At 45.1% G+C, this 25,836-nt stretch overlaps 2 protein-coding genes across 3 annotated transcripts; both read right to left on the bottom strand.

Moving 5' to 3' along the window:
* Window positions 1-675: 675 nt before the first annotated feature.
* On the bottom strand, window positions 676-2,450 carry LOC113011633 (methylglutaconyl-CoA hydratase, mitochondrial-like). 2 transcript variants are annotated; one of them, XM_026151221.1, is made up of 2 exons: window positions 2,431-2,450; window positions 676-1,938 (listed from the first exon to the last, which is right to left on the bottom strand). In XM_026151221.1, exon 2 carries the CDS (start codon window positions 1,739-1,741, stop codon window positions 1,049-1,051), a length of 693 nt encoding a protein of 230 aa, XP_026007006.1. In that variant the 5' UTR covers window positions 1,742-1,938; window positions 2,431-2,450; the 3' UTR covers window positions 676-1,048. The 2 variants fall into 2 exon arrangements, with proteins under 2 accessions (XP_026007006.1, XP_026006997.1); XM_026151212.1 differs by lacking the exon at window positions 2,431-2,450 and having other exon boundaries at window positions 676-1,650; window positions 1,700-1,757.
* On the bottom strand, window positions 1,842-22,659 carry LOC113011420 (uncharacterized). Its single transcript, XM_026150999.1, has 5 exons — window positions 22,614-22,659; window positions 5,708-6,049; window positions 5,434-5,532; window positions 2,452-2,757; window positions 1,842-1,930 (listed from the first exon to the last, which is right to left on the bottom strand). The coding sequence occupies exons 1-5, from the start codon at window positions 22,648-22,650 to the stop codon at window positions 1,842-1,844; spliced, it is 873 nt and encodes a 290-aa protein (XP_026006784.1). The 5' UTR covers window positions 22,651-22,659.
* Between the last annotated feature and the right edge of the window lie 3,177 nt (window positions 22,660-25,836).

The raw sequence follows: 25,836 nt of genomic DNA, 5'->3' as shown, positions 1-25,836 counted from the left end.
AAATGGAAATAAATTTTTGTACCAAACTCTCTGTTCTTAGATAATTTTTGAAGACTAAGACTATGGTGACACCAAAACAGACCAAACTGTTTGAAGAGTACGGCCATCACCACCATCAGAATCACCGTCACTGAAGATATAAATACTGAAGCTCAATAAAAATACTAAAATGCCTTTAGTTGATTCAGTTGCCTTAGCTCATTGTAGAGCAATCTCCAACTTTCCTCTTATTTTGGAAGAGTAGTTGTGGTAGATGAGGTCAGGATCTGGAGTGCATACTGACCACTGCTGAAGGTTACGAATGATCTAATTGCCTCTGATAATGGACTCATCTCTGTGGTTGTCCTATAAGAACTCCGAAGCTTTTATTTTGGTATTTCCGTTGATCCGTACAATAAATTTGCATATTAGCCTAAACATTTAGGTTTAACATTTAACATTTAGCATTTAGATTTAACATTTAGATTTAGATTTAAATATAATATTTAGATTTAACATTTAGATTTAGATTTAAATATAATATTTAGATTTAATATTTAACATTTAGATTTAATATTTAGATTTAATATTTAACATTTGATGAAAAGTTACAAATATTTTACTAAATGTTGTAAAAAATTACTCGAAAAAATATGTTTTTGTAAGGTTTTGAGCTAAATGTGGAAAAATGTTGCCGTTAATTTCAGCATGTTTCACTTTACAAACGGCGCCCCATAAGCAGGACACATTTAACTTAGCTGGGTTAGTTTGCTTTGTTTCTCCAAATCTTAATGTGATTAGTTGTAAATTCTTTACTTTACAATTTAAAGCGCCTTGTGGTGACTGCTGTCATAAATTGTCACTATATAAATAAACGTGAATAGAATTAACAAAGTCAGAAAGTGCTTTAGCCTGAAACACCAGCCACAACGACCCCTAAGGTCCAGCTGTCAACTATGATTTAAGGGCTAATGTGTTGACGAGTTTAGTCTGACCCATAATTTATGTTGGAAGCAGTGGAACAGCAGCAGAGCTGAAGGCAGAACTGATCGATTCTGGAACGATGACTTCATTCCCCTTTGTACTGAGGCTGCCTCTTCTCCTTGAAAGCAGACAAGCCTTCCAAACGGTCTTTGGTTGGTATCACCTGGGAATAACAAGCCTCTTCTATTGCCAGACCTGTAGATAAATCCACCTCTATCCCCTGGTTAATTGCCAACTTTGCCATCCTTATTGCAATTGGGCCCTGGGGGTTAATCTCCCGTGCAAGCTCCAGAGCCCTCAAGTAGGCAGCATCTCCACTGTTATTCTGCTCCACAGAATGACTGACAAGACCCATTTGTTGCGCCTGTGTTCCATCAACCACTCGTGCAGCAAAGATGAGCTCCTTGGCAAGAGAGACGCCAATCACCCTAGGGAGACGTTGTGTACCACCTGCTCCAGGAATAATTGCAAGTTTAGTCTCAACTAGTCCCATTTTGGCAGTATTGGAGGAAATTCTGATGTCACAAGCAAGGGCCATTTCCAAGCCTCCTCCTAAGGCAGCACCATCAATTGCAGCAATTGTTGGTACTGGCAGGTTTCCTAGCTCTGTAATAAGGGCTCGTGCTTTGGATACAAATGGTCCCACTTCGCTCTGGTGCATCTTGGCCCTCTCCTTCAGATCTGCACCTGCACAAAATATACCAGGAACCAAACTACATAAAATTACACTGCGCACTTTTTTATTCTTCTTGATGTCCTCCACAGCTTCAAACATCATTTTCACAAGATTTTTGTTTATGGCATTTTTAGCTTTTGGTCGATTTATTCCAACGACGACAATACCGCTGTCTTCTCCGTCCAGGTATCTAATGTGCAGGTCATCCTTTGAGTCGGAGCTGTAGTATCGCGTAACAGCACCGTGACCATTCAGGCGAGGACAAAGCACAGACTCCGCCCCTTCCTCCACCTGACACACTGAAAGGACAACAAACACAACATGAGCTGTACAAAGTGTGATTGGTGTTCACAGAGCAGCATCATGTGACTCTTGTTCTGCACTAAATGAAGCGATGGAGTGGCGCCTCCTTCAGGCAGAGAAACAGCTCATGGAGAGAAATAATTATTAGAGCAAAATCAAGAGTGGAGCTGCAAATAAGGCCGAGAGGAACGCTGCAGAAAACTGTTCATGTGTGAATTCATCACTTCATAGATTTCTTTGAGCACTAAAATCAGAGCTGCTTCTATTTCTAATATGACAGCTGTACATTAGAGCTAGAACACTTTTCCTCCCAAACCCAAATGTTTTGGCTGGAAATCAAATAAAAACCAAAACAGCCACAAACATCAGACATGCTAACACTGTAACATTATTGGATGGAGCCACTGAGACTGAACTGCCATCATGAGTATGTCAGCTGTATCCACAACACCGACCTCTGACATTTGACCTGTATCTACAGCACTGACCTCTGACTTTCAGCTCCACTTGTTTCTTCATCAGGATGTTTCCCTCCCTGCTGTAGACGGTGCAGGTGTAGGTGGAGTTGTCTCCGTCTGTGGGGTATTTCAGGGTCAGACTGATGTCTCCAGGTTCCAGTAAGTTTCTCTTCATCTTCGTTAGACCGTTGTATTTATCGTCCTGTTCTTCAGGTCGGTCAGAGCCGTTCTCATACACGTGGACCTTCCTGTTGTTTGCATCCTTCCACTCCACTTTAGCATCTTTAGGCAGACAAACTGTGGTTTCGCAGATCAGCTGGACAGACTCCACCCCTGAATCCACCTCCACCCAGGGGACTGAGAGGACAACAAAGCACAACATGAGCTGTAGTAACATTTTTTAATAATCATCTGATGGCCTCCTTACAGTAAACCTACCTCTGTACTGCGCCTCAGTGCTGCATTTGATACACCAGAAAGCATTGACAGTAAAGTAATTATGCTGCTGCTGTGGTTTCTGTCATATCCATCTCATAGATTCATGAGGATTCTTCCTCAGTTACAAACGTTAGTCATGGAGTTCCAAAAGGTTCTGTACTGGGACCAGTTCTATTCAAATTATAAATCTTTCTCTTATAATATAAGAAAACAATGTAAACATTTTCACTGATATGCAGATGAAACCCATCCATCCATCTTCATCCGCTTTATCCGAGGCTGGGTCACGCGGGCAGCAGCCTAAGCAAAGAGGCCCAGACCCCCCTCTCCCCAGCCACCTCCTCCAGCTTATCCGGGGGAACACCAAGGCGTTCCCAGGCCAGCCGAGAGATATAATCTCTCCAGCGTGTCCTGGGTCTGCCCCGGGGCCTCCTCCCGGTGGGACATGCCCGGAACACCTCACCCAGGAGGCGCCCAGGAGACATCCTTGTCAGATGCCCGAACCACCTCAGCTGGCTCCTTTCGATGTGGAGGAGCAGCGGCTCTACTCTGAGCCCCTCCCGGATGGCCGAACTTCTCACCCTATCTCTAAGGGAGAGGCCAGCCACCCTTCGGAGGAAGCTCATTTCCGCCGCCTGTATCCGCGATCTCGTTCTTTCGGTCACTACCCACAGCTTGTGGCCATAGGTGAGGGTAGGGATGTAGATCCACCGGTAAATTGAGAGCTTCGCTTCACTCAGGTCCCTCTTCACCACGACGGACCGGTGCAGCGTCCGCATTACTGCAGCTGCAGCCCCAATCCGTCTGTCGATCTCCGGCTCCCTTCTCCCATCACTCGCGAACAAGACCCCGAGATACTTGAACTCCTCCACTTGGGGCAGGAACTCATCCCCGACCCGGAGTAGGCACTCCACCCTTTTCCGGCTGAGAACCATGGCCTCAGATTTGGAGGTGCTGATCCTCATTCCCGCTGCTTCATACTCGGCTGCGAACCGTTCCAGTGCGAGCTGGAGGCCCTCACCTGATGAAGCCAACAGAACCACATCATCTGCAAAAATCAGAGATGAGATTCTGAGGCCACCAAAGCGAAAGCCCTCCGCCACTTGGCTGCGCCTAGAAATCCTGTCCATAAAAATTATGAACAGAACCGGAGACAAAGGGCAGCCCTGGCGGAGCCCATCACGCACCGGGAACGAGTCCGACTTATTGCCGGCAATGCGAACCGAACCAAGCTCTTACAACGGTTGTATAGGGATCGAATGGCCCGTAACAATGGGCCAGACACCCCATACTCCCGCAGCCTTCAAGAACTCAGGGCAGACCTCATCAACAGCTGGGTAGCAGATGAAACCCAGCTTTATTAATCTATGAGAAAAGATAAGAGTTAAACTACCAGCATGTCTTAAAGTCAACAACCTTGATGACCTCCAGTTTTTTTTTAAATTCATACATAATTGATACATAATAATTCTTCTACTCGACCATTAAAACCTGAGAAACAGGGGGATCAATGACTGATACAAAAGGAGGAACATTTACTGTCAGCACATGTTTCCATGGCTGTATCCCAATTCAGGGTCTGCAGCCTTAAAGGCCACATTTTAAGGCCGATTACGTCACATTGACGTGACGAAGGCTGTCCCAATTCAAAGGCTGCTCGAAATGCGGCCCTCAAATTTATCCTTCATTTCCCTGAACTTCAAGGATGTGGCGGTGTAGACTTCGTGGCCCAACATATCCCAGAATGCATAGCGCGGCGATGGGTGTGGATAATTTTGCCGGGAAAAAAAAAAAACGGCGGATGAGGGGTGCCCGAAGAGTAAACTTTAAGTACTGAATATTATGTCACTTATTTATGTGCAAATGTTTAATAACGAAGAACATTAAAACATTACTGTTGGCCACATGTCGGCAAAGTTATGTGACATTAGTGACGTTTGTACTAACTTGGTTTTAAAGCCTTTGCTTTAAAATATATGCCGTTCAATAGCTGAGCTTAATCTTACAGAGAATGATCAAAGCTCATGTAGAAAGAAACAAACAAATGAACAAAAGATTTTCTCCTTCATTTCTGTCAAACAAAGCTGTATGAAACGTTTCCAGCTGTTAGTATCATGGTTGCTAGGCAACCTGGGCAGCACAACGGAGGCTAGACCGTCCCATTTCACAAGCCTCGCACTTCTGGCCTTAGCGGTCTTTGAGTACGCGGCCCTTGAGGATCGTTGAGGCTGCGTACTTTAAGGCTGCAGACCCTGAATTGGGATACAGCCCATGTCAGCCTGCTGTTTACCACCACAGAAGAAGAACAGCTTGTACACATACAGCCTCTGTGTCAGATCAATGCAGTGAAGCACACACACTGTTTAGTAAAGTCATGTTGTGGAGCTGTTTCACTGATCAATGACTGAGTCTGAAGGAGGTTTTCTGACTTCTGGAACAAACCTGGAAGTTTCTCTTCAGCTCTCTGTATCAGCTGTTTGTAACTCTCAACTCTTTCAGCTTCTGGAACAAGTTTGTGTGAGCCACAGTCAAGGAGCCACCAGAGGACACCTGCTGACCATCGGCATTATGGGTAGTGTAGGAGGAGACACTCACCTGACATGAAATAGTGACAGAAATGAAATAAAAGACCTCCAGAAACCACAAGAAGAATCAGGAGAACCAGGAGAGCTTTGGCCCAAGATGGGAACCGTTCTGTGGAGAAACACAAAGAACAACATGACCTTTGACCTCTGACTGAATGTAATGATATATTTTACTGAATATACCTCAAGCCAAGATACTTGTAGTCAACATGTGTTTTCAGCAGTAAAATAATAAAGTTTTATCTGAATGATAAAACCGAGTGATCCGAGTGTTTGTTGCTGACCTTTGACCTGCACCTGTACATCGCCCAGTTTCATGTAGCCATATCCAAGGTCTGTGATGGAGCAGGTGTAGGTGGCGCTGTCAGACAGTTGGAGGTTGGTCAGGTTCAGGCTGAGCTCTCCAGTTTCCAGAGCGTCAGTCTTCATGGATGTTCGGCCGCTGTAACGCTGGTTTTGATCTTTCAGTTCGTCTCCTTGAAGCTGACGCTGGTGGACGGTTGGAGGACTGAGGTCGGAGCGACTCCACACCACTGTGGGGTCAGTCAGAGCGAAAGTGTTATACTGACAGGGCAGGATGAACGAGTCCCCCTCATACAGCTCCACAGCTGAGGCATGCTGGGAAACTGAGGACACACAGACAGAGACTCCATGAGTCACTTTGAAGTAAAGATACACCAGGTAGATATTTGTGTTTTTCTTTCCTTTACTTTCTGTACAGTCTCTCACTTCTTATTTTTTATTTTTAGATTCTTTACTTTTTTGTGAATCTGCATGCTCCATGCATGTGTAACAGGTGTATTAAAAAGACCATTTGTATTTCACCAAAGATCCATCCTGTGGTGTTATTTTCATTTGTCAGTCTTGTTTATGGACATGCATATGTATATATATTTATTTTCTGTATTTATATTTTGGGAGCTTTTATTTTCTTTGTGTGACCTTTGACGTCCCACAGAGTCACTTCCTGTTCCGGTTACAGAGCGATTAAACACAGTTAAAGTAATTGAAGTCATTCAAATATTGTTTGTTCCTAGGGATGGGTACCGGTGTCCGGTGCCATGATGGCACCAGTTCTGACATAAACGGTAGTAACCAGACCGAAAAGCAGCGCACATTTCGGTGCTTTATTTCGGTGCTTTTTTTTCCTGAGCTGTGATACACTTCTAGCCAATCATTTTACGTTTCCGAGGATAGTAGGCGGGCCCAGGTACGTACGTTCTTTTAGAGCAGAGCTACAGATTAAAAATGTCCAAGGCGAAGCGGTCAAAAGTCTGGCTGTACTTCACAGCAAAATATGCAAACTCAGCAGCCTGCAACAAGTGCTTTAAGCTGATACTGTGATACTGTCAAAGGAGGTAACACCTCAAATCTGATGAAACACCTGGCGACGCATAGCGTTTTTTTTAAAAGCCGAGAAATGCGCCGTATTTGATAGCTTGCTGCGAGACCTCACACTGAGCACATCTACTGCGGGTGGGTTGCCTGTTATCGGACCTGGAGTTAGCAACATCCCCCAAAAACCCGAAGAGGAGAGTCCTGGCCCCTAGCCCTGCCAGTGTAGCAGAAATGATGAGGATGATGATGGCAGCAGCAGCCGTTCTTCTCTGCGTGAGTAGCTTAATGTTGTTCGCGTGTAATTTACGTTGAGTAGGCTAACCACGTTATTACATTAATGCAGTAAGGTGAACTAGCAAACATCATCATAGCTACATGCGGCTGTCTTCTTGTTTGATGGCAGATACTCCCTTCACCCTGGCCAAAAAGGCTAAAATGACCAAAGAAAAAGTGGAAAACAGTTAAACATGAGAGGTTTTTGGATAAAGTTTGTGTTTTTTCCATTGTTTAAGCACTGCTTCCAGCCAAGAGTGATGCCATATATGCCCCATAGCTGCAGAAAAGGCTAACATTGTTATCTTTTTACAAAAAAAACGCTGAACATGAGAGGTTTTTGGACCAATTTTGTGTTCTCCATTCTTTAAGCACCGGTTTGAGCACCGCCACCGTTTCAAAAGTACCGATTCGGATAAAACCTAAACGATACCCATCCCTATTTGTTCCACTTGTGCATTTTGTCTCACACTGTTACTATATGGTCACGATGCAGTGCATTTTAATTTGTTATATATGTTTATATGTATATTTCATTATTTTAGCAGCTTGATTTATAATGAGGTTTGTTGTGATGTCACACCTCAGTCGGCTAGAGGCCCTGCTGGGGAGAGGTGTGCATGCAGACGTCCAGTCATATGAAGTTGCTGCACTGAATTTGTTTTTATTTGAACAGTTTTGAGAGGATAAACCTGCCTCAGCTGGCAAAGCGAGAGTCAACTCGTCTCATCATTCGCATAACAAAACACAGAGAACACAGCAATCACAGTGTCAGGCCAGACCACCTACACCTGTCACTGTGCTGCTGGAACACTCACCCAGTGAGGGACAGTAAAGGATATTTCTATTCTTCTCTTTTTTAAGTTCTTTTTTTTAATTGTAAAGGTTTAATAAATATTCAAGTGTTGATTTTCTCTGTTTCTGCACTTTGGATGTTTTGGAATAACCTTCCTCTCCATATTAGACAGGCTACATCAGTGCAAGTCTTTATTAAAAAGCTATTTTTATTCCCCCGCTTTTAATTCTGTGGGTAACTGATATTATTATTATTATTATTTTTATTATTCATTCATTCATTTCTTTCTTTTTTTTATTTTTTTTTATTGCTATGTCTGATTTTATTACTATGTGCATACAGTGTTGGGGAGTAACTGAATACATGTACCGCCGTTACGTATTTAAAATACAAAATATGAGTAACTGTATTCCGTTACAGTTACCGTTTAAAAATGTGGTATTTAGAATACAGTTACTTTGTTGAAATAAATGGATTACACTGCGGTACTTTCCTGTTTCATATTGTGGCGGGTCAGGACTGTTTGGGTTTTGTTTGACAGCTACGTTCTGTTGTTCCAGGTGGCGGCGTTATGGTTGCCATGGTTACAGGGTGACGCTCTCTCTCTGCGTGTTTCCTGGGTGAGAGAGGCCTTTCTGTTGTTGTTGTGCTAAGCTAACAGGCAGAATGTTACAGGCATAGCTCTAAAGAATGTAGCATCATGGGCAGTGTAGTCCGTGCTGCAGGGAGAATGGACTGCCATACCCGTTATGTGTCTGTGAGCGCGAGGAGGGAGAAAAAGGAAAAGTAGAGCTGTCATCGAGCAGAAACGGGAGCTGGAAGCATGTAAATATAATAATAACTACTGCAGCCAAGAAGAGAGCCTGACGAGCCCAGTTGTAAGTAAGCTATTAAGACTCGACTGTACGCTGTGTTCGTGTTTTCCTCCAAAAACAACAAGTTCCATTGGAGCAGCCTTTCAACACCTCTCTCTGTCTCTCGCAAGCAAAGTTGACCCACACAACAAAGTAAAGCTAGTTTGAGCCCGACACGAACCCGACATATTAGCCAGAGGTCCCTTTACTATGGTTCGGAGCCGCGGACCTTCAGTAACAGTAATAAATCACAGCAATAGGACATTCATGTAGTTGTAAAAGCATGATAATATATTAAGTAATCCAAAGTATTCAGAATACGTTCCAGAATACATTTTGGGGCATGCATTCTGTATTCTGTAATGGAATACATTTTAAAAATAACCTTCCCTACACTGTGTGCATATTAGTATTGTACAGCACTTTGGTCTACCAGGTGTGTTTTTAAAGTGCTATATAAATAAATAAATGATGATGATGATGATGATGATGATGATTTTAGCATTTACGTGTTGAAAAAAGCCAAAAAACAATCAAACATATTGAAACTCATTGTTTTTGTTTTTTAAAGCTTCTTGAAGATGGCCTGTTGTGCCATGTCAACAACCTCATTCAGGTTTGTAACTGAGGTCCGTGTGTGGGAAAACCCTGAATCACTGAGTTCATCATGAGTACTCAGTTATAATATCAGTGCAGGCACGGGTGAGATAACCAGGTCCTGCTGTTATAAGTGTAAGTGTCACAGAAATGGCTTATGTATAAAGAAGTTTAATAGATGGCTCCAGCAGTTAAAATGTTCCTGCTTGTACATTTCTGTGGACAATATTGTAAAGGTGTGTTTATCTTGTCACAAAGAACAAGTTTTGTTACACCGCTATTGTTGGATGATTGTTGGTATTTGTGTTGCCCTCATGTCTCACACTGCTCTGATCAGCCAGTATTTTTTTAGAAACAGCAGCATGTGACATCACGTAATGGCGGAGCTTCAGTTCATCCTTTGTCTTTTTTTTTTTTTTTTTTTTTTTTATAGGACAGGGGGAAAGAATGAAAGAAAGAGGGGGAGAGAAAGAAAGAAAACCAAAGGGGAGAAGAGACGGTGAGAAGGGGGGGAAGAGAGAATAAAAAATAAAAAATAAAACAAACAACAAAAAAAACTCCTGGGTCACCTGTATGGAGAAAAAAAACAAACAAACAGAGGAGACAGCAAACAACAAAGAGCAACATAATAATAGGGAAAAAAAAGCACCATCACAATAAACTAGCTAGTCATAGATATCAATAGTTACTAAATAATAGACGATATTGTTCAGCACGCAAGATAGACAGCGCACAGTGTGCTTTGAGGCAGCAGCCAAGAAAGCTTTAGTCCGCGTCTGTGAATACCCATGTGTACACCTGTGTGCATGCTTGCATTCCAAAGGTTTCTCCATGTAATGATCTGCTAGGGAGTGTGGGGAGCCACAGCCCTGTCCTTTATGGTATCAAGCGGGTATGGAGGAGATCAAAACTCCAGACATCCAGAGGCCCCCAGAACACAAGAGACCAAGGAAGACCAACAGAGGGGCAGCTGCGCCACTGTCCCAGTAAGAGCTGAGGAGAGTCCCAGATGAGGGGTCATTCAGCAGCCGCGGAGCAGAAGCCAGGGGGAGTTGCAGTGATGCGCCCGTGGGCTCCGCCGGCAGCCAGCCGTGCCTGAGTGACCGAGCCCCAGGCCGAGAGGCCGGGGGCACCCCACCTCCGAAATGGCCCGAGCGAGCCCCAATAAGCGGCCGCCAAGGAGTGAGCCGGTGTGTACCCGGACGCCCACCCCCAGATACAAAGAACCACCAACGCACCGACACCTGAGGGAGTCCGCCACCGGCAGGGGAAGTGGTGGTGGGTGGAGATAGGCCTCCAAACCTTGGAAGGCCCGAGATGTCCCCAGAGAGGTGGCGTTTGATACCCAACCTGACATATAGACACAAACATACAGGCACACACAGACACAAACATCCATTCCCACCCTCATGCTCTCATGTGCACTTCACACTCAACCGACGTGGAGACAGACATAAAGAGACGCTGTATACGCGATCACACTCCCCAAGCGTACTCTACCAACCGGGTCTAGGTACCCTTGCCCCTGGAGGGGGGAACTGCACCCAGACCCAGGTGGTGTTACCCTTTTCCCTGCGGTGGGGAGAGGCAGACCGCCCCGACTCCGCAGCAGCAGGAAGGCCCCACACCCCAGACCGCAGCCGGACGGCCAACTCCTCCTAGCCCCCCCCCCGCTCCAGCAGGCCGCAGAGAACGGGGGTGAGAGAAGACTCCAAACCTCCCTCCACCCGCTCATAGTAGTGTTGATGCATGTGTGTTCTAAGGTGCAATTAAAACCCAGGAGGGCATGGAGCTACCTGCCAGAGAGCAGCAGGTAAGCGCATAGTCCCTCCTGTTGGCCCTCAATGTCTACATGTATTTAAAATTGAGAGGTGGGCAACGACGCCAGGGGTGAGGTGTACACCCTGATGGTAACTTGGACTCCGTGTATTGTGCCCACCCCCAAGATCCTATATGTATGTGTAATGAGGGTGTGAGTAATGTGAATGTCTAAGTTGTGGGATAAAATTGAGGCAGAGGCAGCCAGAAGGGGACGGGGGGGGGGGGGGGGGGGTAGCCTCCTCTGCATCCTGGTGACATACCCCTACTCCAAGGCCCTGCATGTGTGGGTGGTTGTGGTGGAACGGGAGGAGGGAGGCAGCTGGAGATGGGGAGGGAAGGAAGGGAGGGGCAGTGACCCCTCCCTGGGGCCAGCTCCCCCGCTGACCCCAGTAGGCACTCCCACACTCCGCGACCAGCCAGGGAAAAGGGGGCCCAGGCCCATCCAGACCGGGGCCCAGCGCAGCAGCGCCCCCCTGCCCCACGGAGCCCGGGACAGTCCACCCAGCCCCACCACAGAGAAAACTGCACCCACCCCACCATCCACTCGTCTTCCAGACTACATGAGACAATAGACGCCCAGGCTGAGATCTTCCTCCACCTCTCCTGTATCTCCCCCTCCTGCAGAGAGTTCCTGAGGGGAGGAAAGCTCCTGCAAGGTGTAACAATCTCCCCCACCGGTTGAAGAGCCCCACAGGCGACTCGACACACCAGCGGCACCCTGCGCCAGGGATGGGCTCCCGTGCACCCACCCGCCCACAACCCCGGCAACACATAAACCAGGACCCAAGGCCCCGAGGCCCAGCCAGGGCCCCGGCCCAGAGATGGAGTGCCCCCAGACCCTCACGCCCATCCCGGACCCACCCAGGGGCAGACAGGCTACCAGGTCAGTAACCCACGTCCATCATCACAGACCCTCCCCTAGCCCCGCTGCACGTAGCCACGAGGAAATAGTCAGAAAAGAGCCCCCAACCGGACATGACCGCTACCCCGGGTTGAGCCCCCCAAGGAAGATGCCTCCGGGGAACCCCCCGACGCCCTAAGCCTGTCCCTGCCCCCACACCAATCACAACATTGAAGGCGGGACCAAACTATGACCCCCCACCCCCACTAGGTGATGGAGCCGATCAAAGGAGCCCAGAGCAACTGATCTGATGTGGTGGCCGAGGCTGTATCAAGACTAATGTAATCTAATAGATTATTTCTATATTGGTTAGAATTAAGATTGTTTTTATTTTTCCAGTTCATGAGGACAGTTTTCTTGGCTATGCATAGGGCAGTGAAAACCATGTGGGCTATATTGTTTTCTGAAGTGACATTATCTAAGCTGCCCAACAAACATAGTTAAGTCCTCTTTGTTTCTTGTGGGTCGGCTCACTTTGATTGTGTTAAGCAGTTAGTTTGGAGTGAAGTTGTTTGAGTTCAGTTCTGATCAGCTGACCTCTCTGAGGCCCCGTGTCACTTACTGTTGGATATTTGTGCATTTCTGGCTCAATAAAAGACACTTTTTCCCAAAATGGCCGCTGTGTTCTCACGTCTGAGCGGCTCGCTCCATCACACTCGCTCACGCCCCAAAACATGAATGTGATATAAGCGTGCCCTGAAAGCTGAATACAGCTCCATACAGCAGTGTGGAGAATATGACAATGAGCTCAGACAGTCAAAGATTCTTTTCTATGGATGGTTTTCAGGAGACGTTTGGTCCCTGCAGGACCAGCACGTTGTAGCACCTCACAAGTGTAGATACTGTAGGTGCAGTGAATGTTTAAATCAGGGGTCCCCAATCCCAGTCCACGAGGGCCGGTGTCCCTGCAGGTTTTAGATATCACCCTGGGTCAACACAGCTGAATCACATGATTAGTTCATTACCAGGCCTCTGGAGAACTACAAGACTGATGTTGACTGTATCCCAATTCAGGGTCTGCAGCCTTAAAGTACGCATTTCAAGGCCGATTACGTCACAGCGGCGCGCCGAAGGCTGTCCCAATTCAAAGGCTGCTCGAAATGCGGCCCTGAAATGCGGATGAGGGGCGCCCGAAGAGTAAACTTTAAGTACTGAATATTATGTCACTTATTTATGTGCAAATGTTTAATAACGAAGAACATTAAAACATTACTGTTGGCCACATGTCGGCAAAGTTATGTGACATTAGTGACGTTTGTACTAACTTGGTTTTAAAGCCTTTGCTTTAAAATATACGCCGTTCAATAGCTGAGCTTAATCTTACAGAGAATGATCAAAGCTCATGTAGAAACAAAAACAAATGAACAAAAGATTTTCTCCTTCATTTCTGTCACACAAAGCTGTATGACACGTTTCCAGCTGTTAGTATCATGGTTGCTAGGCAACCTGGGCAGCGCAACGGAGGCTAGACCGTCCCATTTCACAAGCCTCGCACTTCCGGCCTTAGCGGTCTATAAGTACGCGGCCCTTGAGGATCGTTGAGGCTGCGTACTTTGAGGCTGCGTATTTTAAGGCTGCAGACCCTGAATTGGGATACAGCCGTTGAGAAGGTAATTTATCCATTTAAATCAGCTGTGACGGATCAAGGACACATCTAAAACCTGCAGGGACACCGGCCCTCATGGACTGGGATTGGGGACCCCTGCTTTAAATTGCACTGATTAGAATATACTGGACATTCAATGCTAAGATTCAGCACACTGTTTTAGAGGCTGGGATTTGGTGAATTCTTTATTCATCATAAATGATGAATCCTTTGATCATGATTTATGTCCAGTTGAGAATGAATCTGTGCACTCACATATTAAATGAACTGAAAACAGTAGTGTGATCTTCCTATAAGGAATGTGTCATGATCCTGGGTCGTTGACCCAGCGTTTTGTGTTTCTTTTTGGGTTCATCTTGTGTTTGGTGTTTATTCTGATTCTGTATTAATTCTTTGGGTTGGTTGTCGTGTTTATTATCCCTACCTGTGTCTCCCCTCTGTGCTCCGTTCAGGTCCCTGTGTTTTTGTTGCAAAACAGTCTGGGTGTTTCCGGTTTTATTTTGTAGGTCTGCCTCTCGTTATGCCCATTAGTTCCAGCTGTGTCCCCTCCTGTGTGCCATGTCTGATTACCTGGTGTGTGTATTTATACACTCAACAAAAATATAAACGCAACACCTTTGTTACTGCTCCCATTCCCCATGGGATGGACGTAGAGACCTAAAATTCATTCCAGATACACAATATAACCATCCCTCCCAAACAGTGGTCATAAATCAGTCCAAATGTGTGGTAGTGGGCACATCTGCTATATTGAGATAATCCATCCCACCTCACAGGTGTGCCACATCAGGATGCTGATCTGACATCATGAGTAGTGCACAGGTGTACCTCAGACTGCCCACAACAAAAGGCCACCCTGGAATGTGCAGTTTTGTCTCACAGCAAAATGCCACAGATGCCACAAGCAATGAGGGAGCGTGCAATTGGCATGCTGACAGCAGGAATGTCAACCAGATCTGTCGCCCGTACATTGAATGTTCATTTCTCAACCATAAGCCGTCTCCACAGGCGTTTCAGAGAATATGGCAGCACATCCAACCGGCCTCACAACCGCAGACCTCGTGTAACCACACCAGCCCAGGACCTCCACATCCAGCAGGTTCACCTCCAAGATCGTCTGAGACCAGCCACCCAGACAGCTGCTGGAACAATTGGTTTGCACAACCAAACAATTTCTGCACAAACTGTCAGAAACCGTCTCAGGGACGCTCAACTGCATGCCCGTCGTCCTCATCGGGGTCTTGACCTGACTCCAGCTCGTCGCCGTAACAGACTTGTGTGGGCAAATGCTCACATTCGATGGCGTCTGGCACGTTGGAGAGGTGTGCGCTTCACGGATGAATCATGGTTCACATTGTTCAGGGCAGATGGCAGCTGAGAATGTCCCAGTTCTTGCATGGCCAGCATACTCACCGGACATGTCACCCATTGAGCATGTTCGGGATGTGCTTGACCGGCGTATACGACAGCGTGTACCAGTTCCCACGAATATCCAACAACCTCGCACAGCCATTGAAGTGGAGTGGACCAACATTCCACAGGCCACAATTGACAATCTGATAGACTCCATGCGACGATGTGTTGCACTGCATGAGGCAAATGGTGGTCACACCAGATACTGACCGGTTCTGGGTCCCCAGACCCCCAATAGCGCAAAAAACTGCACATTCCAGGGTCGCCTTTTGTTGTGGGCAGTCTGAGGTACACCTGTGCACTACTCATGATGTCAGATCAGCATCCTGATGTGGCACACCTGTGAGGTGGGATGGATTATCTCAATATAGCAGATGTGCCCACTACCACACATTTGGACTGATTTGTGACCACTGTTTGGGAGGGATGGTTATATTGTATATCTGGAATGAATTTTAGGTCTCTACGTCCATCCCATGGGGAATGGGAGCAGTAACAAAGGTGTTGCGTTTATATTTTTGTTGAGTGTAGTTCTTGTGGCGTAGTCTGTGTTTCTCTGTGAACCTCCCATGTAGTCTGCACTGTTCCATGTTTCTTCGTGTCTCTCTGCTCCTCGCTTCATGTCCTCCATTTTGCATTAGTTTTCACAGTTTAGGTTTATGTTCGGTTCTGCCCACACCTTGGTTTTGTGCACTGTAAATAAAACCCACTTGCACCTCCGCCATTGTCTGCTATTGGATCCTCCTTTCTCCTTTTTCCTCCACACGACTGCCGCCCCAGCCGTGACAGAATGAGAGAACTGACAGCTGTTATTTTAATCAGCCTGTCTCAGTTGTTTTAACTGTAAGTATCATAAAGTAATGTGGTAACATCTGGACTGACGAGTTTACTGTCAGCATTTTAATCGCTAGTTTAAAGGCTGTGGGCTGCAGCCGTTGCTCTAACACTATAAGTGCAACAGGCCTCAGTGCTGGTTCTAACAGTCTGAGCTGCTTCCAGCTTTATTTGTGAAGAGCACAGCAGCTTACAAAACACATAGCTAGCTCGTACAGCTGCGACGTAAAACTTTCATAAACTAAGATGACCTTAAAATAACGGGGCTACGTGCGGTGATGCTAGCGTTAGCCATGTTACCTTCAACAGGTGGTCAGACTGCATAAACAGGCACACAGTCAAAGGTTGAGCTCTCTGTTTCGCTGCAGGGTCCCTTCATTCTTCACATTTCCGTGTCGAGCCGAGTGTAAATCCTGAGGCTGAACGGCCTTTGCACAAGCACACACACTTCTTAGCAGGGCGAAGCTATGAGAAGAAAAATCCAGGCTGGCAGCCTGTGTCTGTCCAACCCAGTGACTTTCTACAGTCATTCGTCCAACCAATCAGAGAGCTCCTTACATCCCACGGTGTGGCTAATTTGCATTGCAGCAGGATTTTTAAAATGAAGTAGCTAATCCAAATGTTAATCCCTGAGCAAACAGGAACGGGAAATGGATTTTGATATGAGGAGTGGAATCACCATTTTAAAAAGCATTTTGAAAATCAGTTTATTAAAGTGGAATTCAAAAATGAATTTACAAATGCAGAATTTATTCTACAATTCATTATTTAAACACAGAATACTTTATTTCAATGCGCACGACTCTTGTGGTCCTCCATAAAGGAGTCCCTCTTGCAGCAGATATGTATATTAAAATCACCAGAAATATGAACACGGTTATAATTTTAAAAAAGAGAAGCTGGGAAATCTGCAAATCCGGAAATAAAAGACTTATTGTATTTGGGTGGCTGATAAATCACAGCACAGAGAGTCACAGGGGGGCCAGTCAGGTCAAATAATTGAGCCTCGACGCAAGAGAAAGTAGGAGTAGGCAGTCGCTGAAGTTTAAGTTTATTTTTGAAAACTGTGGCTTGGCCTCCAACCTTCCCTGGAAGTCTCAGTGAGCTGGGAAAAAAAACAGTCAGGGGGAAGGAGTTCAGAGAAGGAGAAAAGTTCACCGGGGTGAATCCAAGGTTTGGTCAGGAGCAAAACATCCAGCTGCAGGGTGAGGAAAAGATCATTTAGGATGAAGGTTTTATTCGCCAGTGATCTTGAGTTAAACAATGCCATCCGGCTCTTAGCCACGTCATCCCTGACAGAGGCGCGTCTCAGCTTGCTTAGGAGTCTCAGAGGTTCCAATCCAGGTCCGAAGCGGCGAATACACAACTGGAAAGGTCGGATAAAAATGAAGTCCAATAGGGCAGATCCAGCAATGGCTGAGCAGTTAAAGGATGGCCGGCCATGGGAGGTGAATGGAAATCACAGAGGAGTTAGCCACAGCATGTGCCTTAAATAAGGCTTTAAGGGAGACCCGAATAGTCTAAATAGTCTAAACAAAAAGTCTAAATAAAAAGTATGGAAAGAGATGAGGATTGGAGTGGGTAGAGGTGAGCTGCTGTTTCTTTTGATCACCAGTTTTCTCCTGTTTTGAGTTAGTTAGGGAGGTCAGACTGTCTCGGTTTTGGGTCACTGCTCTTGCCGTCGACCGGCCAGTCAGCTGAGCAGTTTTGCATTCTTTTTCTAACTTTAATGCTGTTTTCGTTGTTGTTTTTCACCGTCTACTCAGTATATTTGTATTATTTTCTTTTTCCTAATTTTTGTGATTTTGTTTCCGACACTCGACATGACCCCAAGGCTCACCTACACCAGTGACTCCCTCATCTAGCTGCGGCTGCAGCCTGAACATTGATGGCTTTTCACCACTTCTTCGTCTGGACAGGCGGCGGCGTGTGTCTGTATTTAAACAACAGCTGGTCCTCTACAGTCACTGTGAGGGAGAAACTGTACACCACAGACATCAAGCTTCTGGCTGTTTCCCTGCGCCTCTACTACCTCACCCGAGAATTCCCACAGCTTTTCATCATCTTGGTTTACATCAACCCCAGAGCTGATGCAGCTAAAGCCACAGAGTACTTCACCAACAATCTGTACAAACTGGAACAATTATCACCGGACTCTCCCAAGTTCATCCTGGGAGATTTAAACCACTGTTCCCCTGACAAGTCACTTAAAGTCTGGTCTGCTGGGGCGGCAGCATCTCTGCCGGGACAGGAAGAGACTGAACAGGCTGATCCGCAGGGCCAGCTCAGTTCTAGGATGCCCTCTGGACCCAGTGGAGGTGGTGAGTGACAGGAGAATGGTGGCTAAGCAGTCATCCCTGTTGGACAACATCTCCCACCCCATGCAGGAGACTCTGACAGCACTGAGCAGCTCCTTCAGTGGCTGCAGCACCCACAGTGTGGGACGGAGAGATTTCACAGGTCTTTCCTCCCCACTGATGTCAGACTCCACAACAAAGACTTTAACTGAATGTGTAAAGCGCTTTGGGGTCCTTAGGGACTAGTAAAGCACTATACAAATACAGGCCATTTACCATTTACCACACAAACCCACACATGTGCAAAGTTGTATTTTTACTTAGTTGTATAAAGCATTTGTATTCTATTTTTATCCCATTGTATATTTTATTTTATTCTATTGTATATAGTATTTTAGTTTATTCTTTTCTATTCTGTACAGTTGTGCACAGTATATTATTCTTATTGTATTCCAGTGTTCTCTAATTTTTGCTATATAACTTTTGCACTGTCCACTTTCTGCTGTGACAAAACAAATTTCCCACATGTGGGACTAATAAAGGTTATCTTATCTTATCTTATCTTATCTTATCTTATCTTATCTTATCTTATCTTATCTTATCTTATCTTATCTTATCTTATAGGATACCAACAGTATGTTACATGCAGCACACGTGAGGGGAAGACTCTGGATAAAAGCTATGGCTCTGTACCAGATGCATTTAAAGCCCTACCCCTCCCTCCTCTCAGCTCAGCAGACCACCACACCATCCTGCTGGCCCCTGCTTACACTCAAGTCATCAAGAGGATTAAAAAGGCCACCAAAGACATCATAGAGTGGACAGCGGAAAGTATCCTCACACTACAAGGAGGATTTTCTTCACCGGCTCTGCTCTGGATAAAAAGGACGTCAACAGGGCCATAAAAACTGCTAAACTGGAGTACAAAAACACAGCGGGAAAAAATTTAACAAAAGGGGACCTCCACTCAGCCTGGCAGGGCCTCAAACCATGGCCTCTGTGAATACTGCAGTCACCACCCCCAGGAAGAGAGCAGCAACCCCTCCTCCCTCCCTGACAACCTCAATGCTTTCTACACCAGGGGCCTGTTCTTCGTACGTCGCTTACTACATCCAAGATCAAATGACACATCCAAGACCAAACCATCGCGCTAACCGTGAGCTCGCTAATCCAGTTCCCCGAACACGCCTGCTGTTGACGATTAGTACAGCTGGACGCAGTAATGTGACATCACTGGGTGTCGTAAAAGGGGCTACGCATCGATAGTAGAAACATTGATCGGCAACCCGCTGATTGGTCGGCGAAAATGTCGAAGGGGCGTGCTCGGTATTTTCCGGCAGCAGAGCAAGAACTCATGAGTGAGGGATTTCAGGAGTTTCAGAGTTTAATTAAAACGCAAGAGAACACTGCAAAGGCTGCAGAAGCAAGGAGAGAGGGCTGGCAGAAAGTTGCTGACAAATCCAACTCGTAGGTAATTTAATAATAATAATAATAATGGATTGGGTTCATATAGCGCTTTCCAAGGCACCCAAAGCGCTTTACGATACCACTATTCATTCACTCCCACATTCACACACTGGTGGAGGCAGCTACGGTTGTAGCCAGGCTGCCATATCGCGCCATCGGCCCCTCTGGCCAACACCAGTAGGCGGTAGGGTAGATCTATCATATGACACTATATTGTCCAATATCATATGGCATTATATTATATTATAATATGTTATATTATATCCCCTTTCACATTAGAGCCACAACAGGACCCACAAGAACATGGGAACAAGTAAAAGTGGAATACAGGAGTATTCTACAGAATGGTAATATTTATCTCTTAGATTGCTTTTCGTCTCTTGGCAAGGTAATACTGGCCTGTAATACTCTGTTAGTTTGTTCATAACAGCAACCAAGAAAAGGGCAGAGGAAAAAAAGACAGGTGGTGGTCCTGCACCCCCTCGTCAACAAGTTGGTTAAGTAAATAATACCCTCACGGGAATGTCGATATCTCTCAATGAGCACACTGTCGCGCTGAGCTAAAGGATCCTGTCTGTCCCGCAATATACGCTGGATTCTGAGGACTCTCCTTATCAATCTTGCACCTTCCGCAATGGGTGGCTCGCATATACGGACAGGACATGGCTGCGACAGGCTTCCCAAATCCACCTTCGCTTTTATAGCCGCGGTCTCTCATCTTGATTACACGAAGTAATTTACAATTACTACTCTGAAATATGAATTACATCTGTAATAATCACATACATGTAATAGAATGTTAATAGTTCATTTCCCTTTTTTAGGAAATGACCTGTATGTATCTGTGTGAAATCAATAAAAGGATCAAGTGCTGCATTATCTTTAGTTACATTGATGTTATTTATTTATGGTGAAACAGTGGTGGAATATCGCTGTTGCTTTCGTATAAATGAAGCGGACATACCTGCGTGGCCGCGATCTAATCCTGTTTACATAAAGTAAGCCTGCTCCCGAGCAGGTTTACGCTTACGGCTCTGTTGCTATGACAGCAAGTCCCGGATGAGCTTCGGGGAACCGAACGATCCAGGATCACGCAAAATCGTCAACAATCTAATCCAGCTAACTTACTTAGCGAGGTACGAAGAACAGGCCCCTGGTGTGAGACGGACAACATGGCCCAGCTTGAGGAGTCCAGATCCTCACTCGAACCTGGCAGCTCTGCACTCACCTTCAGGACTGAGGACGTGGTGAGAGCCCTCAGGACGACCAGGGAGAGGGTCAACATCAGCAGTCGAGTTCTGAGGCACTGTGCAGGGCAACTAGGAAGTGTGTTCCAGACTCCATTTCAACACTTAGTTGACAGTCACACCGTCCCCAACTGTGGAAACACTCCACAGTCACCCCCATCCCCAAAAGAAACTACCCAAAGTCTCTGAATGATCTTCGTCCTGTGGCCCTCAGCTCCCTGGTGATGAAGGCCATGGAGAAGATCATAAAACAGCAAATCGTAAGAGCAACTGACCCCCTGATGGACCCACTCCAGTTTGCTTATCGTGCACGCAGAGGTGTTTTCCACCACAAAGTTACCACCATGCAAACTAACGTTTTTACTGGAATCAGGGATGGACTGATAATCTGGTACACCATGCATTTTACTGGTGGCTGCTACACAGCCGGCCCTACAAGAACGAAAAGCAGCCCATTTGTTTATTTTCATTACTGACACTGGCTTGTCCAATCAAAGCTCTTAGTGCAACTGGCCCCTCCCCCTCACTCACTTACTAACCAGGCCCCACAGTCACAGCAGGCTGCTGCACCAGCTGGGGACAAGTGAGGAATACAAGTAAGAAGGGGCAGATTGAAGGACTGAGGTAAAATGAATGGCTACTTTCACCATGACCACTGCTAACAGATAACGTGTAGTTAACTGCATAATGTTGCCCCGAGGCAACAATGCAAAAAGAGCCGTTTTATAAAAAAGAAACTAAATATGAATCTTTAAACAACTACAAATACACCTCAGATATTCTTGTACATACACAATCTTTTAAAAATATTGTTTTTTAAACATGCATAAAAATGATATTGGTCTTAGGTCCAATCCTCTGCTGCTCCTTATTTCACTCAACACTGAGAGGTTTCACGTAACAAAATAAGTCAATAACTGTAAGGTACAGGGTCATGACATAAAGAGTTAAACGTGACACACTATCTGTTGGCAGCTCCGCCCCGACCACAACCATCCACAAAGCACCACAATCCTACAATCCTGAACGTGTGTTGTAAGGTTTTTGTACCATATGGTCCATGGGTGACGTTCCAGTCACCTGAATACTTATAATACCTGTTATGTTGGACTTGGGTTTTAGATTTTTTGGGAGATAGATGAACCAAATATTTCTGGATTCATAAGCTCTTTATTCCGAGGGGTCACCCTGTGTGGTTTTTGATGCAGCCTAACAGAAAGGACACTCAGTACACCACTCATCTAAAACTGCAGCCATTTGTAATTTTTGAAACTTAGTCATCTGTCAATTATTGTAAAATGCTTTTGTCTGATTAATGATAAATAATAAATCTTCAAAAGTGAAGAATCTCAGGTGTTTCAGAATAACTGCTTTCTGTTTTGGAACTTTCAGTATTTTAAAGTTGAACTAAAACCCAACTAAACCCATTATTGTATTTGCATGTTTACGAGTTTTAAAGAAAAGATTTTTCTTAAATGCAAAAATATGTAATTAATCTCAAGTACAGTCATAGTCAAATATAACAAAGCATGAAACATGAATCTTTACTCTGTAAATGTAAAGTCGCTCTTACTTCTCTGTTATTTCTGTCTTGGACAGAAGCCTCTCTCGACTCTCACAGAGCACACATCATTACATTTGTATTTTGTAGCAATGAATTAAAATCATCACATAAACACCACACGGTCAGATTATCTGCCTTAAACTGTGGTGTGAGTGCAGATTGATCTGCATTCAGTTTCTTACCATTTATGAGGAGCAGGATCACCAGCAACGTCTTCATCCTCCTGTAAAAAGCTCAAACAAACACAAAGTCCTTTAAATCTGCTGCTGACTGAACAAAGAAACAAACACTCAGCAGTTTCTTTCCAGCTGAAAGTACACAAGGAAAGTTCACTTTTGTTTTTAAGAGGAAGTCAGTCATGTGACATGAAACTGCCCACTGTGACAAACACTCTTTACAGCCCACAACTTCCACCTCAGTGCTGACACAAGGCTCATCAGCAGACTGGCATGTATTAAATGTCATTTGAATAAAGAACAATAAAAAAGTGTTGCCATGCTTAAAAAGCGTAAGTTTAATAACCCAAAGCTCCAGCTTGTCTCTATGTTTGTGATATATTATCTATGTAAGTGTAGGCTCATCAGTGCCCTCACTGATAACACAGAGTTGACTGTGTTTAATAAATAATGTGTCAGAATTATTTCAGAGTTTAGTCTAAGATTAGTTTTAAGTTTTGTAATTTAAGCTGGACTGTTTGAAACAACACTGCTGGGGTATTTTTGCACCACCTTTTCAGAGCAGGTAGAAACTCGTGATGGTCCTGGGAGGTCAGGTTTGTTCTCCTTCTTTCCTTCCTCTGCTTCCTCTCTGTGTCTCCTTCCCTCTCTCTTTCCTCTCGGGTGGCTGGCTTGATCTCCAGTTTTCCTGGGCTCTGGCTGTTTGTCATCAGCTCATTCACTCAGTGGAATTTAAAGACTAACAGGCACCTCCACTCTCTAACAGACTGTTGCCCTGTCAGTGGTGGTAATTGCCGTCCAGTGTTTTCCTCCCTGTTTGTTCCTCAGGAATTTTCTCACCTGTTTTCTTTTGTGTTCTGACAGCTGGAAATACGTTCATGTGGAAGAACTCATGGTGAGTCCTGCAAATCCTGCTCACCTGAGTCTTTGAGCTAGTTTGAGCTTCTGCTGAAGAGAGAAAAGCCTACCTGTGACTCACCTGCCTGCCCACTCTCCACAGCTCTTCTCAGTTCATCTCCTGCCAGGTTACGCTGGTGGATGATTGGAGGACTAAGGTCGTGGCAGCTCCACACCAAAGTGGGACATGCAGGTACAGAAGAGTCCTGACAGGTCAGCAGGACAGACTCCACCCCCTCATACACCTCCAGAGCCGAGGCATGCTGGGAAAGTGAGGACACAGAGACAGAAACATGAACCAGCTGTGTATGAGTCTAAAGCTGAACTGCAGTAAATTTTGAACAATGAAGCTGTGCAGGTTTTCTGGTCCAAGATATCAAATCTAAGTTTAAGAACAGAAGATTTCACTTTAGATTAAGGACAGTATGCAGCTGATGTTTTATATCTAAAGGTCTCTGAGTTTTAGATTTAATAATAATAATAATAATAATAATGGATTGCATTTATATAGCGCTCTCTAGGCACCCAAAGCACTTTATAATTCCACTATTCATTCACTCTCACATTCACACACTGGTGGAGGAAAGCTATAGTTGTAGCCACAGCTGCCCTGGGGCAGACTGACAGAAGCGAGGCTGCCATATCGCACCATCGGCCCCTCTGGCCATCGCCATAAGAAGCTCTCATGGCTCCATGTGTCACATAAATCCAAATCAGATCAGATCACAGCATCCAGAGATCACTGAAGTCTGAAACCAAGACAAAGACCACAAAGATAGATCTTCCTTCTGAAGCTGCTTTGCTAAATTTCCTTCTGAGCCTGTTTTGTTTCATCCAGTCAACATGGCACAGATCATTTCTACTCACTACAGTTAAAGTTTGGAGGCAGGTTCTCAGTTTCATCCATGAGGTCTGGACTCTTCTCACTGAGCAGTTTCCTGTTTCATGGCAATAAAAACTCAAATTAGGTTCAGACGACAAACATTTGACATTTTAATTAGTTTTGATCCGTCAGCCACACGTCGTCTACTCCAGATACACAGGAAGTGTTACCGGGCAGGCTTTTTAAATATAAGAATAAATTTATCTACATGTTAGCTGTGGCTGGTATCTCACAACATAACACAACCAAATCCAGCCCACAGCATCATATTATTTTACATCAGTTGGTTTCCTGTTTCCATTATTGTCAACATTATTATTGTGTCACTGAGGCGCCGTGACAGTGGCAGCCTGTTGCAGAAGCTCCTGTTTCTGCTTGTTCTTCATAGTTTCGATCAATATTGTCGTTTTAATGTTTCACTTTATAAACGTACTTATTCCTCAGTCATGTGTCCATGTTTGTGTGTGAGTGACTCTGTGTTACATACACTCAGGACCAGCTGCTTGCATGCTCCCAAACATGGCTGCTGCCTGGAGTTAGACCTCCTGAGGAGATGTGGTGGAGTGAGAGTGTGTTAGAAAAACTCTCGTATGAAGTGAGACACACAGAGTAACAGGTCATACATGTTTATTTACTGTGATGGAAGTAAAGGCAAACACAGTGAGCGTCTATGTGAGTGCTCGCCGGGGCATTTCTGCTACTCTTATTATGTATGAATTAGGATTTTTTTTAAATGTACTATTATGTCTATGTTTAATATATTTTTGGACAACAGATGGAAATTAGCCGTGGCTGTGGTGTTCACACACAGGAGTACTGTCCTGTTGTAGTATTAGTGAGTGTTAATAACCTGCTGCAGGTAAACTATCCCCATGGATCCCCACACTGCTCTACATGAACGTCTCCACTAATGGGAAAACAGGCATCTGCACACATGTGCTTCACTAACTACACGGAGTATTGATGTATAATAACTCTTCTTCTTTGAACACTTAACTTACAGCTTGTGATCATTTCCAGTCTGTCTCTGCATCTAATCTGGCAGCTGGATAGTTAAAGGAAACCAGTGTGTTACATCCCCCAGGAGGATGTTGGTTTTCTTCTTTCAACTAACTGCTTATGTTTTGTCTAGGCTCCACCTCCTCTGTCCTGATTGGATGCTGCTCACAGAATCCAGCTAATTGTCAATCAGCAGAGTTACCTAAGGCCTGTGGAGCTGTGTTTCTGGGCCCTCTGGCCATTTTAATTGCCATATCTGTGCAGGCTTGCATGCCTTTTGACTCATATGTGCATTTTTGTGTTTTCATGTTCAGACTGCCTGTAGGAGAAAGCTGCCTTTTGTTTTGACACCCTGTTTTCTCCTGTTTATGTGTTGTTAGGTAGGTTATGGTTATAGGTTGTATATTTTGTTTTCTCTAGAGTTGGGGAAGTTTCTTTTATTTTCATATC

The sequence above is a fragment of the Astatotilapia calliptera genome, chromosome 3 (genome assembly GCF_900246225.1).
Source record: "Astatotilapia calliptera chromosome 3, fAstCal1.2, whole genome shotgun sequence".
In the NCBI taxonomy this organism is placed as follows: Eukaryota; Metazoa; Chordata; class Actinopteri; order Cichliformes; family Cichlidae; genus Astatotilapia; species Astatotilapia calliptera.
The sequence above is the reverse complement of the archived record's forward strand: the minus strand, read 5'-3'. Positions and strand labels throughout refer to the sequence as shown.